This window comes from Salvelinus fontinalis, chromosome 3 (assembly GCF_029448725.1).
Source record: "Salvelinus fontinalis isolate EN_2023a chromosome 3, ASM2944872v1, whole genome shotgun sequence".
NCBI classification, from domain to species: Eukaryota; Metazoa; Chordata; class Actinopteri; order Salmoniformes; family Salmonidae; genus Salvelinus; species Salvelinus fontinalis.
Window position 1 is genome coordinate 75,188,578 of NC_074667.1, and position 17,698 is coordinate 75,206,275.

The following is a 17,698-nucleotide window of genomic DNA, read 5'->3' on the forward strand; positions in this document are numbered from 1 at the left end:
TTGATCTGAAATGTTTATTGCTTGCCAACATTTTACTCCCTCTATGTTTAATAACAACACACATACATTAATTATTCATTTCGGTTGCCTATCCTGACGTGAAGTTTGTTCTATAGAAAATATTTGACTCTCATGTGTGTCACAGAATGTATTTGACTCTAGCCACAAAATTAAGGAAATTAGAAGGGGGGATAATTCTGGCAGAGGGAACATTTTCGGCACAACACCGGACCTGCCAAATAGCCTACTAACTTTTTGCCATCCAACTTCAGCAGTGGTCTCTCAATAGCTGTAGGTAGGCTGCTACGAGCCACAGCCCCACCTTGCAGGGAACACTACTCCGTCTCGGACTTCACAGATAACAACATTCTGAGACAGACGGCTCAACCTCCACAGTCTGAACAGATAGTCTTCATGGACTAGAGGGGATGGCTGCGCGACCGAGACTATTTTACCTACTCACAACTTTATTCCTGTTTTTCAACTACTACTCTGCATTACCGGCGACTGGCACCAAGAGAGGAAACTCGGATAAATGCAACTATAAGGTAAAAATCATCAAACGTAGCCTATCGTCGTGTCTTAGAAGTTATGTAAGTGCGTGTCAAGTCTTGTTCAACAGACTTGAGTTATTCTGACGTACATTTTTGACGTTTTGTTTAACCTAGCTGTGGAAATGATAGCTATTTAGATATTTTTTTCTAAATAATTTGGGCGAATAAAAAAACGTAACAAGAAGATACTTCAAGAAGTCAGATAAGCTTTTGGTTTAAATATGCAGTATTATTGTAGATTTGTGATATTTTATAATAAAGCCCATGACGGATCTACACACAACCATGTTACATTAATATGGAACGAATAGAACAAAATGTAGCCAGTACTAGACAGTTTGTACCACAACCGGAAACTGTATAAGGTGAAACTTGTTGCAAGTGAGAAGTGGTGTGACAGAGTTTCCCAAACTCGGTCCGGTCCTGGGCGCGCGTTTTGGGTTTTGCCCTAGCACTGCACAGCTAATTACAACAACCAAAGTATCATCAAGTTTTGATTGTTTGAATCAGCTGTGTAGTGCTCGGGCAAAAACCTAAACGCACACGGGGGCAGAACCGAGTTTGGGAAACCGTGGTCTTTCAGATACCCAGCAATGTGTTTGACCTGAGCACAGTCCCATTTCACTCGCCAATTGTCATTATAATGTTGTGAGAGTAGACATGGAATCAGTAGAGGAAGCTGATAAGAATTTAAAATGGATGAGTAAAATGACCCAATTGTATTATTTATCAAATGGGCTGAGTATCATCCCTTGCTTTTGTTTGTTATCTTTTCCTCAGCAGTGGCTGCTTCTTTGTTGTGTGATTGACTGATGTGCTATTGAGTGAGAGATTGACCCGTAATGCATTGTCTGTCTTGGGGGCCGGGTGGCCTTTGAAGTGATTTCCTATAGGAAGTCAGGCCACTGTTTGCTCAATTAAAATTTCTTGGCATTTCCTCTTTGCAAGCACAGGCCATCTCCCCTCAACAGCCGCTTCAAACAGCTCTTAGGATGCAAGTCCTCAATCAACAGTTGCTAAAAGAAACACTTGAAGTTTTAAATACACAAACCTACAGGTGTCAGGTAGTTTATACGAAGAGACTGTATAAGTCTACATATTTTATGCCAACATGATATAACACTCCTCCACTTGTAGTCTATTTTTGAGGAACCCACACTGGCTTTAGTTTTCATTATAATATGCATTTGAACTTTTCTTCCATTGATACAACATAAACCTCCACATGATTGTCTACTTAAAAGCTCAAACATTTGACATAATATTGGCAGCAAAGTGTTTGGACATAGGAGTGTGTATAGCCTACACACAATATGAGTTTTCAACACTGTTCCCTGTGATCCAGTCTGTATCACAACCGGCTGTGATTGGGAGTCCCATAGGACGGCGCACAATTGGCCCAGCGTCGTCCGGGATTGGCTGGTGAAGGCCGTCATTGTAAATAAGAATTTGTTCTTATCTGACTTGCCTAGTTAAATAAATAAATAAAATGAGCATCGGGCAGGATACTGTTATGTGGATGTTGAGGTTGGTGTAGTGTTTTAATTCAGTGGAGCTTGTCTCCCATTGAGAGGGCAGCAGAAGTCTGCTGGAGGTCCCATGGGACAGAGGTTGGCTCGGGATTAAAGTGCTTATCCTCCGAAACTCCGCTCCTTCCTTACCTCCCTCCATCCCTCACTCCCTGCCTCTCAGCGCTATTCTGTCACAGCCTCACCAAGGGGCTCGCTAAGAATGAAGATTACTCATTTATATTTTTTCAAAATGAGCCAAAATTCCCATCCATCCCATTTCTCTCTGGAGGAGATTTGCTTGGATGTTTTTGTAATACACACTGCACTTCATTCATATTCCATATTTCTGTAATAACAAGAGAGAGGAAAAAGAGAACATCGACTCAAGCCAGGTTTCCTTATTGGATGGATATTACCAGCTGTGTAATCCTTTTAATCAAATGCCATTCGCCTACATCTGGTAAAGTTATGATTATAGTTCGTGGAGTTGGAGCCACTGTGATATCAGCCAAACTATGAAACATATTAGTTTGAAGGAGACAGTTGGAGATTGTAACTTCTTCTTAACAGATATATCTGGGAATTGCATCCTAGGTTTCAGAGGAAGTCTGGAGGACCAATGCAATCAATAAAGTTTATAACAGGTCTCTTGGACAAATTCTGAGACTGGTGTTGTGTGCCAAATAGCACCCTATTCCCTATATAGTGCACTACTTTTGACCAGATAAAGTAGTGCACTATAAACGGATTAGTGTTCCATTTGGGACGCACTCAGGTGAAATCACCCGTATTGGTTTCCCCTGGTGCTTACAACCACATGAAATTCCCTCCACCACCTGGGACAATGAGCTAGTTGTTTGCCTTGCCTCTATGGGCCCGTTAAAACGCTTCAAAATCCAGCATAGAACATACACTTAACATGAACGTTTCTCAGAACTAAATGAAATAAGGAAAATAGGTTAGTCTATTTGAAGAGTAAGCGGTCTGCTCATGATAGATATGTTTAATTCTTTGGAATAACAAATAATAGTGTTCTGCTTGTGATTTGGTAGACTGTTATTATTGGTTTCAATGGTCTGCTGTATTTCCTAATATGTGGATAGTCATACGATCAGAGGAAACAACAACATTGATAGCAGCACCCCTAATCACAGTACTACGCTGTTTTAAACCTCAGACATACCGGTAGGATTGTCAAACGTTTCCCTTCCGACGGTACTTAGCAATCTCTTTTGTGTTCACACAGCAAAGACCTTGGAAATTGTCAGCCACCCAGCCTTGTTAAAATACTCCAAACCAGAAGGTGGCAGTAGCATTGTTTGACACTGCATGTTTGTGTGTGTTGATTAGTTTATGGTCTAGATTCCAATGTAAGCTAAGTAGCTATCTGCGCTAATGTTGCTATTTTGTAGAAAGCCCTTGTTGATACTAGCCAGATGGCCACAGCTAAATAACTACCTAGGAAGATGACGAAGAAACAATTTAATTCACTCTCCATAATACCATAGTGCCAGCCCATTGCCACATTTTTTGCTAGCTAGCTAGCGCAACATAGCTAACTAGCTAAGGACACAGCACTAACTTGGCAGCTAACACAGGCAGCTGTTTCATGGAAATGAGCTAATCCATTGTGAGTTAATTGTAATGTTAATACTAGTGGTTAGCTTTCCAGGGGGAATTATTTAGTGTTGTGTGCATTGCGTCTGTGAACTTAGCTAGCTACCATCACGTAGCTTACATTGCATATGAAGTGTGACTGCTTCATCCGTGGATGTGCGGAGAAAATTCCCTATTTTTTTTGGTGTTGGCTCCCCCACGAGGTGGTTCGTGCTCTCTGATTGGCTCAAAATCAAGTAAAATCAGTAGGTTTGTCACTACCGGGTCGGCACGCAGCAGGTACCGCTTTTGTTCTAGCAAGATTAGGAACGGCCTCCCACGGTGGTGGAACGCTACACGAGTGTGATTTTCATCAACTGTCATTGTCCCAATGATTCCCAGTCATGCCTTGATATACATTGTCAAATGGATGGAAAGAAAAAAAAGAATGGACAGTGTTTTACAATGTCTCTAGACATACACAAACAGTGGCCTGGCCAAGTCTTTTATAGTGGTGGCCCTGGGATCCCTTTCCAGCCCTGGCTTGACTGCACGTGTGGGACACCTTTTCCTTTCATCCACTTTGGCTTTAAGGCTTTAAGGTTACTCAAACTCAAAGGAAAGAAGCACCCTCTTGTTCCCTCTTTTTCTTATGGCTGTAACATCTGGCTGCAGATGAATGATATCAGGGATGGAGGTGCGCTTGTTTCGTAGTGTTGACAGTCTGTGAAGAGAGGGAGAAAGAAGAAAGAGAGAGAGAGTGTGTGTGTTCATTCTGTGAGTTTGTCTCTCTGTGTGTGTGTGTGTGTATGTGTGTGTGTGTGTGCGCGCGCGCATGTGCACCATTCACGTGTGTGGGGGGGGGGGGGGGGGATAACAAGGTTTAGAGTTATTCATGTCCACCTCTTTGAGGGAGCATTGAAAACCATCCAACCAGCTCGTAACCTTGTAGGCAGTTTTGTCTCTGTTCTGTGGGAAAGTCCCTGGTTGGCTAGCTTTGAATCGGGACAGAGCCGTCGCCCTGGAGCTTTTCTCAATGAGGCCGGGGTCTTTCAGATGCACGGCTGCCTGCCTTTGATTGTCAGGGAGGGAGGGAGTCCTGCTGCTAGGGAAGAATGGCTGTTTGGCCCTGATAAGCGGGAGGTATGTTAAAAGTGAATTAGAAGTCCAGAATGTCTGTTCACCTCCCCAGGGTACTGCACTGCAGTGTTGATCGGCCGGTCAGAGTCTAGCTGTTGTTGTGCTTGGTCTGGTCTTACGCAAGACATTTATAAATGAATTCTTATTCAATAAATAAATGAATGATTAAACGGTCAGACTTAGAAATACTGTAAGTTAGCTTCCGTGTGGAATTGTTTGGACACACATGCGCCGTCGCACACATATACACACAGAACCCACACACACACACACACACACACACACACACACACACACACACACACACACACACACACACACACACACACACACACACACAATTGTAAGGACTGTGTCTGACTGACAGACTGAAGTGATTACCATCAATTATCTGCTCTTTTCTCTTTACCTCATCAGTGATCTGATATCCAGGGGAAAGTTCCTACTTCCTGCCAAAGACTCAGACCCCAGCGTGAGATTACACAGTGGTCTCTTCAAAGGCTCAAGAGTCAGATAGATGGTTACAAGAAGGTAGTCCCCTTCCTGTGTTTCAATGTGACCCGACTGACCAGTCATTTTATTATGACTACTACGACACCAAGGCTCAGAGCCCAGAGTGAGATTACACCAAGGTAGTCTGCTTTTTTGTGCTCATTGTCACTGTGTTCACTAAGCAGTTGCTGGCTCGATGTCTATTTTTATTTGGTTGAGTTAAACAATTAGGGTTACATATCGTTAGTTCATTGTAAGTAGGGAAGAGTTAAGATGTTTGTGTATTTGCATGCACATTAGTTACAATGTCAGCCCTGCCTTAGTCATTACGTCATCAATGCTAGGGTTTCCATGGAGAGGAGCAGCCGATGTCCCAGTCATTGTCCTGGATCCTGGTTTGGATCGAGGTCCCAGGGTAGTGCAGAGCATTCTTACAGCGTGAAACACAACACTGCATATCCCAACAAGCACTGTCCCTCACCATACAGACATTTACTTGCTCTGTCTCTGTCTGTCGGTGCGTGCGAGCGAGCGTGTGTCTGTAATGTGATCAGCTCTTTCTCAGCTAAACCTGGCTGGTCAGGACTAGAACAGACTGGAAGCCTTCAGCTCCTCAAATGGCTTCAGTTGGATCAGGATCATTTGGATGACTCAGTTGTCCCGCCTTTAGAAAAACACCTTTGGATTTATTTCTTACTACTGTTGTTCATTGTCTTATATTCGGATATCTTTTAGCCCACCGGCTATGTCTTCCAAGTGTCATTGAGTCCAAGAGTATAGTCTTCCAATAGTCTTCCATATAGTCCTGAAATTCCAAGACTTCACATATGATAAGGAAATGTGTTCTTCTTTTTCATCTATAAAAGGAAATGAATGTAGTTTTATTGTTGTGTAAAGTTGCCCTTTCTTTATGGCTTCCTCCCTTTGAAAGGCCTGTTTGAACTTGACACAGGTTCAAACTCTTTTATTGAATGGCAAATGCAAGTTGGTCAAAGCAATGTAAGATTAGGAAATACATGATCATATTCATCAAATTCTTGGATGCAACATTGATGTTTTATTAAGGAAATAGCTGTAGTTTAGTGACATAAAGCTGTTAAATCATTTGTAAATCCATTGTTAAATCATTTGTAAATCCATTGTTAAATCATTTGTAAATCCATTGTTAAATCATTTGTAAATCCATTAAATCATTTGTGAATCCATTTGTAAATCCATTGGTAAATGTATTGTTAAATCCATTGTTAAATAATTTGTTAAATCCATTGCATTAATGGCTTTCTAACAGTGGATCAATGAGAGCCAGGTAATAAATTGTCCAGAATTTATACCATAGCAGTTGATCTATACAGCAGCTGTATCCTTTTAATAAGTAAATTCTTACTCTGTCAGTCAAATCGAAACCATTATATGTCTATACAGCAGCTACAGTCATACATTTTTCTTCTCTCTCAACCTCAATCAAATATAAATCAACATTCTTAAATAGAGCAGAATACCGTAGTAAGTGAATGTCTTCCAGACATGTGGTTTCTCCCTCTCTGCTCCTGCTTGACATGGCCAACAGCATAGATATCCCCCTGGGAGGATGTGTTCATTTGTCTCAGCCTCTGCCCCTGTCTGCTGTGTATTCTAGAGGGTCAGCCCTGCTCTGCCCCTGTCTGCTGTGTATTCTAGAGGGTCAGCCCTGCTCTGCCCCTGTCTGCTGTGTATTCTAGAGGGTCAGCCCTGCTCTGCCCCTGTCTGCTGTGTATTCTAGAGGGTCAGCCCTGTCTGCTGTGTATTCTAGAGGGTCAGCCCTGCTCTGCCCCTGTCTGCTGTGTATTCTAGAGGGTCAGCCCTGTCTGCTGTGTATTCTAGAGGGTCAGCCCTGCTCTGCCCCTGTCTGCTGTGTATTCTAGAGGGTCAGCCCTGCTCTGCCCCTGTCTGCTGTGTATTCTAGAGGGTCAGCCCTGCTCTGCCCCTGTCTGCTGTGTATTCTAGAGGGTCAGCCCTGCTCTGCCCCTGTCTGCTGTGTATTCTAGAGGGTCAGCCCTGCTCTGCCCCTGTCTGCTGTGTATTCTAGAGGGTCAGCCCTGCTCTGCCCCTGTCTGCTGTGTATTCTAGAGGGCCAGCCCTGCTCTGCCACTGTCTGTGTATCTACAAGGGGGGGTCAGCCACCCTCTGTCCCCGTCTGTGTATCTACCAGGGGGGTCAGACACACCTCTGTCCCCGTCTGTGTATCTACCAGGGGGGTCAGACACACCTCTGTCCCTGTCTGTGTATCTACCAGGGGGGTCAGCCACACCTCTGTCCCTGTCTGTGTATCTACCAGGGGGGTCAGCCACACCTCTGTCCCTGTCTGTGTATCTACCAGGGGGGTCAGACACACCTCTGTCCCTGTCTGTGTATCTACAAGGGGGGTCAGACACCCTCTGTCCCTGTCTGTGTGATGGACCAGGGGGTCCGGGAGCCATGCTCTGTCAGTCTGCTCGGTAGGACTTTGGGTCAGCGACCGTCTGCCACGTGTGCTGTGACTGTGAAGGTCAACTGTGCAGGATGCTCCCTAAATCCATTCAACGTGTGTGTGTGTGTGTGTGCGCGAGAGAGAGAGCGGGGGGGGGGGGGTGAGAGAGAGGTAGGGAGTGTGTGTGTGAGGTTTACGTGAGGGAGAGGAGGGGAAGGTTTCAAAGCTGGAAAAGCCATCAGCTTTGCAGAGAAGCTCCAGCTTTCACGGAAGGATAGGACTGTGCCTTGTAAAGGCATGAGTGTTAAACGCATGTGTTCACTTGGCATCCCTCCTCCTGAGGGTAGGTAGGGAATTATTCACTGCCGCGGGGATTTGTCTTTCACTGACACCAAGGAGACCCACATGTTGTGGGTGTACAGTGTGTCTGTGTGTGTTTTGTTCAGTGTGTGCTCATTCCTCCGTGTCTAAGCGCATGTTTTCTCCTGTGTGTTTGTGTGAGAAACCTGGCCTCCCCTCGGGTAAAAAACAGCCCCTCTGTTTACGAAAAAGATCCAATGAGTTTTTGCTCAGTAATGTCATAGCATATGGTAGTATTTCAGACTGAGAGGCAGGCAGGCAGGCCTGCGACAAATGGTTGTGTCCCAAATGGCACCCTATTCCCAATATAGTGCACTACCTTTGACCAGGGCCTATAGTGCTCTGGTTAAAAGTAGTGCACTATGTAGGGAAAAGGGTGCCATTTGGGATAAAGACATTGTGATGGGAGTGAAACGGGAAAGGCATTAAGGAAAACAAAGCTAGGGAAGGAGGAACGTCAAGCCGTACTTAGGCTACGTTCCAAATGGCACACTATTCTCTACATAGTGCACTACTTATAACCAGAGCACTATAGGCCCTGGTCAAAAGTAGTGCACTATATAGGGAATAGGGTGCCATTTGGGACTCAACCAGACTGCCTGGCCTGCAGCATTTGAGCAATGGCTGTGGAGCAGAGGCCCCTCATCAGACTAGAGCTCTCTGTGTCCCCCACATACCTCCCATCATACCCCTCTGGAGTTTCTCTGTGTTCACACCGGTCACAGACTGGGGCACAAGTCACAAGAAAGTCCATGATCAGATAGATTTTACTCCTATATTCAAATAACTGAAATGAGAGTTGTGCAACGTTTACATAGTTTGGAGTGGATTACAGTTACTGCATGTTTATAGTTTAATTTAATACAGTATATTTGCCAAACATACAAGCCTCCTGTGATTTTTATGTTTTGCTTGTTTTTCTCTAATTACCGAAAACCGTCAGGAGTCATAGCTTGATACTCCGTTTTTGTGTGTGTGTGCGCCCGCCCACCCGCCTACGCGTGTACATGACTTACGTGTGTGACAGAACTCCTCCACAAAGCGACCTTTTATAGTCCCAAACATGCATTAAACATCAACACTTCCTGTGTTTCCTCATCAGGCTGACTCAGAGGTTTTTTGATCTCTCTCTCTCATGTTTGAAAGGACGTCCACATTTTCAGGATGTTTCTAATTGCCTCCCTTCACATTAAAACACTCGCTCCGGGAGAAGTATAATTGCACAAATTTGAGAAACTGATACCTGGATCATTGATTCCATGTGGGCACCTTAGGCTAGATGGGGTTGACTGGGGAACGAAACAGCAAATTAACAACTACATGACCAATCTATTGGAATATTACTTTTTTATCTTCTATTATGAATATTAATGCTAGGCTCCAATGGAAATGGGACATACTGCAACTGTAAGGCAACTGTTCACTTATTCAACCTCCTCTTCTTCCTGAAAACCAGAGAGAAGTTAGTCTGGTTTCATGTGATAAATGCCTATTTATATTCTTACACCATGTTGTGTGGATGAAATTAACAAAAAAGTAGAAAATTAGAATGTATGGTCTCAGAACATGAATGTGACGTTTAAGACCTCCATTAATAACTTGCCATTAAGGCTGGTCTGTCGGTGAGGGGAATGTATGGAGGTTTGACAGGGGTCTACGGAGCGCTTTCTTAAACCAGAGAAGCAAACTGGGCCTCCAGTGAAGCATATTCTGGGAGCGCACACGCATATAGTTGAAGTCGGAAGTTTACATACAATTTAGCCAAATACATTTAAAATCAGTTTCACAATTCTTGGACATTTAATCCTAGTAGCAATTCCCTGTTTTATGTCATTTAGGATCACCACTTGATTTTAAGAATGTGAAATTTCATAATAATAGTAGAGAGAATTATTTATTTCAGCTTTTATTTCTTTCATCACATTTCCAATGGGTCAGAAGTTTACATACACTCAATTAGTATTTAGTAGCATTGCCTTTAAATTGTTTAACTTGGGTCAAACATTTCGGGAAGCCTTCCACAAGCTTCCCACAATAAGTTGAGTGAATATTGGCCCATTCCACCTGACAGAGCTGGTGTAACTGCGTCAGGTTTGTTAGCCTCCTTGCTCACACACACTTTTTCAGTTCTGCCCACAAATGTTCTATAGGATTGAGGTCAGGGCTTTGATGGCCACTCCAATACCATGACTCTGTTGTCCTTAAACCATTTTGCCCCAACTTTGGAAGTATGCTTGGGGTCATTGTCCATTTGGAAGACCCATTTGCGACCAAGCTTTACCTTCCTGACTGATGTCTTGAGATGTTGCTTCAATATATCCACAATTTTCACCCCTCATGATGCCATCTATTTTGTGAAGTGCACCAGTCCCTCCTGCAGCAAAGCACCCCCACAACATGATGCTGCCACCCCATGCTTCACGGTTGGGATGGTGTTCTTCGGCTTGCAAGCCTCCCCCTTTTTCCTCCAAACATAACAATGGTCATTATGGCCAAACAGTTCTATTTTTGTTTCATCAGACCAGAGGACATTTCTCCAAAAAGTACGATCTTTGTCCCAATGTGCAGTTGCAAACCGTAGTCTGGCTTTTTTTCTGGCAGTTTTGGAGCTGTCGGTTCTTCCTTGCTGAGTGGCCTTTCAGGTTATGTCGATATAGGACTTTTTTTACTGTGGATATAGATACTTTTGTACCTGTTTCCTCCAGCATCTTCACAAGGTCCTTTGCTGTTGTTCTGGGATTGATTTGCACTTTTTGCACCAAAATACGTTAATCTCTAGGAGAAAGAACGCGTCTCCTTCCTGAGCGGTATGATGGCTGCGTGGTCCCATGGTGGTTATACTTGCGTACTATTGTTTGTACAGATGAACGTGGTACCTTCAGACGTTTGGAAATTGCTCCCAAGGATGAACCAGACTTGTGGAGGTCTACAATTGTTTTTCTGAGGTCTTGGCTCATTTCTTTAGATTTTTCCATGATGTAAAGCAAAGAGGCATTGAGTGTGAAGGTAGGCCTTGAAATACATCCACAGGTACACCTCCAATTGACTCAAATGATGTCAATTAGCCTATCAGAAGCTTCTAAAGCCAAGACATCATTTTCTGGAATTTTCCAAGTTGTTTAAATGCACAGTCAACTTAATGTATGTAAACTTCTGACCTACTGGAATTGTGACACAGTGAAATCGTTTGTAAACAATTGTTGGGAAAATGACTTGTTTCATGCACGAAGTAGATGTCCTAACCGACTTGCCAAAACTATAGTTTGTTAACAAGAAATTTGTGGAGTGGTTGAAAAACGAGTTTTAATGACTCCAACCTAAGCGTATGTAAACTTCCGATTTCAACTGTACGTATACATAAACACAATCACGCACGCATACACACACATACACAGCCTTGATTTGGTGGGACCAGAGAGAGAGAGGGAGAAGAGTGAGTTATGATGAATTAGCATTAATAGACCTTGATAAAGGACACAACGGCAATTGTCCCAGAACAAAAGGTTGGGAATGTGAAATGGGAGCCACATGTTGGGGTAATGAGAACCGCATGGTGGGTAGGTACTGGAGAGGAGAGCAGGGTACTGATTAGTACAGCCCTGCCCTGTTGGAGGAGATGACCTCATTTCCTTCTGCCCACAGCCTGGGCTGGGGCTGGGGTTAGAGAAAGAACCATGATGGTAGGATAGGGGCTGGGGTTAGAGAAAGAACCATGATGGTAGGATAGGGGCTGGGGTTAGGTGAAGAACCATGATGGTAGGATAGGGGCTGGGGTTAGGGGAAGAACCATGATGGTAGGATAGGGGCTGGGGTTAGGGGAAGAACCATGATGGTAGGATAGGGCTGGGGTTAGAGAAAGAACCATGATGGTAGGATAGGGGCTGGGGTTAGGTGAAGAACCATGATGGTAGGATAGGGGCTGGGGTTAGGGGAAGAACCATGATGGTAGGATAGGGGCTGGGGTTAGAGAAAGAACCATGATGGTAGGATAGGGGCTGGGGTTAGGGGAAGAACCATGATGGTAGGATAGGGGCTGGGGTTAGAGAAAGAACCATGATGGTAGGATAGGGGCTGGGGTTAGGTGAAGAACCATGATGGTAGGATAGGGGCTGGGGTTAGAGAAAGAACCATGATGGTAGGATAGGGGCTGGGGTTAGAGAAAGAACCATGATGGTAGGATAGGGGCTGGGGTTAGGTGAAGAACCATGATGGTAGGATAGGGGCTGGGGTTAGGGGAAGAACCATGATGGTAGGATAGGGCTGGGGTTAGGTGAAGAACCATGATGGTAGGATAGGGGATGGGATTAGGGGAAGAACCATGATGGTAGGATAGGGGATGGGGTTAGGTGAAGAACCATGATGGTAGGATAGGGCTGGGGTTAGGTGAAGAACCATGATGGTAGGATAGGGCTGGGGTTAGGGGAAGAACCATGATGGTAGGATAGGACTGGGGTTAGGTGAAGAACCATGATGGTAGAATAGGGGCTGGGGTTAGGTGAAGAACCATGATGGTAGGATAGAGCTGGGGTTAGGTGAAGAACCATGATGGTAGGATAGGGGCTGGGGTTAGGGGAAGAACCATGATGGTAGGATAGAGCTGGGTCTGGGGTTAGAGGAAGAACAATGGCGAATAACAGACCACTAGGGTAAGGGATGGTATGGGGCTAAAATATAGTCAAGGGAGAGTTAGGGGGAGCGCTAAAACCAGCATGGTCATCTATGGTAGGGGTTGGGTTAGGGCTTGTATGGGTAGAGTTAGTGGTGGAATCATCATACCAAGACAGCCTGGGTAAATATCTGTTTGAAAGACTCTCAGTACCATAAGTATCTACAATGTGTGAACTGTCCACTATTCAGCTTTCAAGCCACATAATCCCAACTGCTCCTCTGGAACTCTTGTTAAGCATCCCATAAGAAGGACCCTTCATCCCCACCTACCCTCAGGCATAATCTTCTCTGATTATGTATACTAAATAAACACACCGTTTAACCTTCCATTATTTAATCAAACAATCCAAGTGTGAGTAATCAAATGTTGCACTCGTTCTTTCTCCGTTTGTTGTTTTGATGTTCCCGGTGATTTGTTGGACGAACAGAGAGAAGTGGTGTGGGTTTGTTTTGTTTTTCTATGACCAGTTCATTTCAGCCTCTCCCTCTGGGATAACAGTACCACAGTATCTGAGACTCTGATTTTTCACTTGAAATGTGTGCCAAACAAAAAACATTGATTTAAAAGTTTAACAAACCATACAACTCAGGGACTACTTTTAATAATTTACACCGACATTTTTACAAAAACAAATTTACTGGAAGAACTGTGCAGATGTTGAAGTTTGGTAAAATCTCCTAGAGTTTTTTTTTTTGTTTTTGTGTCCACGTTTTCTCAAAACTGTTGCTGTAGATATCTGCTTGATTCAAAGGTTTCTGCAGAAAGAATGGGGTGTCAGCTATGACATCACAGTATAAACGCAATGTGTATAGTGTTGGTCCCACGTTTAATGAGCTGAAGTAAATGATCCCAGGAATGTTCCATATGCGCAAAAAGCTTATTTCTCTCAAATATTTTGCACAAATTAATATTTCTCCTTTGCCAAGATAATCCATCCACCTGATAGGTGTGGCATATCAAGAAGCTGATTTAAACGGCATGATCATTACACAGGTGAACCTTGTGCTGGGGACAATAAAAGGCCACTAAAATGTGAAGTTTTGTCACACAACACAATGCCACAGACGAGGGAGCGTGCAATTGGCATGTTATTGGCATGTTGACTGCAGGAATGTTCACCAGAGCTGTTGACAGAGAACTGCATGTTTATTTCTCTACCAATGTCATTTTAGAGAATTTGGCAGTACGTCCAACTTGGCCTCACAACCGCAGACCACATGTATGGCATCGTGTGGGCGATCAGTTTGCTGATGTCAACGTTGTGAAAAGAGTGGTGGCGTTGTGGCATGGGCAGGAATAAGCTACAGACAACAAACACAATTTTATTGATGGCTGTTTGAATGCATAGTGATACCGTGACGATATCCTCAGGCCCATTGTCGTGCCATTCATCCATCACCATCATCTCATGTTGCAGCATGATAATGCACGGCCCCACGCCGCAAGGACCTGTACACAATTCCTGGAATTTGACAATGTCCCAGTTCTTCCATGGCCTGCATACTCACCAGACATGTCACCCATTGAGCATGTTTGGGATGCTCTGGATTGATGTGTATGACAGCGTGTTCCAGTTCCAGCCAATATCCAGCAGCTTCGCACAGCCATTGAAGAGGAGTGGGACAACATTCCACAGGCCACAAGCAGCAGCCTGATCAACTATATGTGAAGGAGATGTGTCACGCTACATGAGGCAAACGGTGGTCACACCAGATACTGACTGGTTTTCTGATCTACAGCCCTACCTTTTTTTAAGGTATCTGTGACCAACAGATGCATATCTGTATTCCCAGTCATGTGAAATCCATAGATCCGTGCCTAATGAATGTCATTTAGTAAAATCTTTGAAATTGTTGCATTTATTTTTGTTCACAATATTTTGGTTATTGAACTACAGTAAGTGAAGTGGGTTTACACCCGGTAACGGAATTGCACTAACATAATTTCATCATGGGTTTGTACTATACAGAAATGCATAATTATGGATATGAATGGCATTCTCTTCATTGTGATGTATCCATATGCAATATCCTCTTTTGCATATTTGGGTATTATTCTACACACTGGCTATTACAGTTCAGAAAGTATTCACTCCCCTTTTACTTCTTCCACATTTTGTTATGCTACAGTCTGAATTTAAAATGGATTACATTGAGATTTGTGTCACTGATCTGCACACAATAACCCATCATGTCAAAGAGGAATTTTGTTTGTAGAACATTTTTGAAAGTAATAAATTGATAAATAAATAATACTGAATGCATTCAACCAAAATATGTCTTCCACATTTAACCCAACCCCTCTAAATCAGAGAGGAGCCTTAATTGACAGCAGTTGTTGTTGCTTAATTAACTTTCTTGCTCATGAGTAGAACAGCAGATTTTTACATTTTTGCCAGCTTCGGGATTTGAACCAGTGACCTTTTGGTTACGGGCCCAACGCACTTAACCGCTAGGCTACCTGCCTCCGAAAACTTGAAATGTCTTGAGTCAATAAGTATTCAACCCCTTCGTTATGGCAAGACTAAAGAAGTTCCGGAGTAAGAATGTGCTTAACAAATCACATAAATTGCATGGACTCATTCTGTGTTCAATAATAGTGGTTAACATTTGTTATGACTACCCTGTCTCTGTACTGCACACATACAATTATCTGTAAGGTCCCTCAATCGAGCAGTGAACAAGGCATTACAACAAGTAATATTGTGGCACAGAAATTAACTTTTTGTTCGGAATACAAAGTGTTATGTTTGGGGCAAATCCAACACATCACTGAGTACCACTCTTCATGGTGGCTGCATCATTATATGGGTATGCTTGTCATCGACAAGGACTAGGGAGTTCTTTAGGATCAAAATAAACGGAATACAGCTAAGCACAGGCAAAATCTTAGAGGAAAACCTGGTTCAGTCTGCTTTCCAACAGACACTGGGATACGAATTCACCTTCCAGCTGGACAATAACCCAAAACACAAGGCCAAAATGGAGTTGCTTACCACGGCGAGTTTTCCTGAGTGACGTAGTTACAGTTTTGACTCAAATCGGCTTGAAAATCTATAGCAAACCATGAAAATGGCTTTCTAGCAATGATCAACAGCCAACTTGACAAAGCTTGAATAATTTCTTAAAGAATAATGAGCAAATGTTGTACTACCCAGGTGTGCAAAACTCTTAGACTCACAGCTGTAATCACTCTTAGACTTACCCAGAAAGACTCACAGCTGTAATCACTCTTAGACTTACCCAGAAAGACTCACAGCTGTAATCACTCTTAGACTTACCCAGAAAGACTCACAGCTGTAATCACTCTTAGACTTACCCAGAAAGACTCACAGCTGTAATCACTCTTAGACTTACCCAGAAAGACTCACAGCTGTAATCACTCTTAGACTTACCCAGAAAGACTCACAGCTGTAATCACTCTTAGACTTACCCAGAAAGACTCACAGCTGTAATCACTCTTAGACTTACCCAGAAAGACTCACAGCTGTAATCACTCTTAGACTTACCCAGAAAGACTCACAGCTGTAATCACTCTTAGACTTACCCAGAAAGACTCACAGCTGTAATCACTCTTAGACTTACCCAGAAAGACTCACAGCTGTAATCACTCTTAGACTTACCCAGAAAGACTCACAGCTGTAATCACTCTTAGACTTACCCAGAAAGACTCACAGCTGTAATCACTCTTAGACTTACCCAGAAAGACTCACAGCTGTAATCACTCTTAGACTTACCCAGAAAGACTCACAGCTGTAATCACTCTTAGACTTACCCAGAAAGACTCACAGCTGTAATCACTCTTAGACTTACCCAGAAAGACTCACAGCTGTAATCACTCTTAGACTTACCCAGAAAGACTCACAGCTGTAATCACTCTTAGACTTACCCAGAAAGACTCACAGCTGTAATCACTCTTAGACTTACCCAGAAAGACTCACAGCTGTAATCACTCTTAGACTTACCCAGAAAGACTCACAGCTGTAATCACTCTTAGACTTACCCAGAAAGACTCACAGCTGTAATCACTCTTAGACTTACCCAAAAAGACTCACAGCTGTAATCACTCTTAGACTTACCCAGAAAGACTCACAGCTGTAATCACTCTTAGACTTACCCAAAAAGACTCACAGCTGTAATCACTCTTAGACTTACCCAAAAAGACTCACAGCTGTAATCACTCTTAGACTTACCCAAAAAGACTCACAGCTGTAATCACTCTTAGACTTACCCAAAAAGACTCACAGCTGTAATCACTCTTAGACTTACCCAGAAAGAATCACTGCTGTAATCACTCTTAGACTTACCCAGAAAGAATCACTGCTGTAATCACTCTTAGACTTACCCAAAAAGACTCACAGCTGTAATCACTCTTAGACTTACCCAAAAAGACTCACAGCTGTAATCACTCTTAGACTTACCCAGAAAGACTCACAGCTGTAATCACTCTTAGACTTACCCCAAAAGACTCACAGCTGTAATCACTCTTAGACTTACCCCAAAAGACTCACAGCTGTAATCACTCTTAGACTTACCCCAAAAGACTCACAGCTGTAATCACTCTTAGACTTACCCAAAAAGACTCACAGCTGTAATCACTCTTAGACTTACCCAAAAAGACTCACAGCTGTAATCACTCTTAGACTTACCCAAAAAGACTCACAGCTGTAATCACTCTTAGACTTACCCAAAAAGACTCACAGCTGTAATCACTCTTAGACTTACCCAGAAAGAATCACTGCTGTAATCACTCTTAGACTTACCCAGAAAGAATCACTGCTGTAATCACTCTTAGACTTACCCAAAAAGACTCACAGCTGTAATCACTCTTAGACTTACCCAGAAAGACTCACAGCTGTAATCACTCTTAGACTTACCCCAAAAGACTCACAGCTGTAATCACTCTTAGACTTACCCCAAAAGACTCACAG

General features: G+C 43.3%; 1 protein-coding gene across 2 annotated transcripts in view; it reads left to right on the forward strand.

The window, feature by feature from the left end:
• Positions 1–207: 207 nt before the first annotated feature.
• Positions 208–17,698, forward strand: part of LOC129851467 (interleukin-17 receptor D-like) — a 66,144-nt gene continuing 48,653 nt past the window's right edge. Inside the window, exon 1 of one of the 2 annotated variants that reach the window (XM_055918025.1) lies at positions 208–548. In XM_055918025.1, coding sequence (XP_055774000.1) covers positions 429–548 — 120 coding nt within the window. In that variant the 5' untranslated portion in view covers positions 208–428. The remainder of the gene's footprint in view (positions 549–17,698) is intronic. The other variant, XM_055918024.1, reaches the window with a different exon arrangement.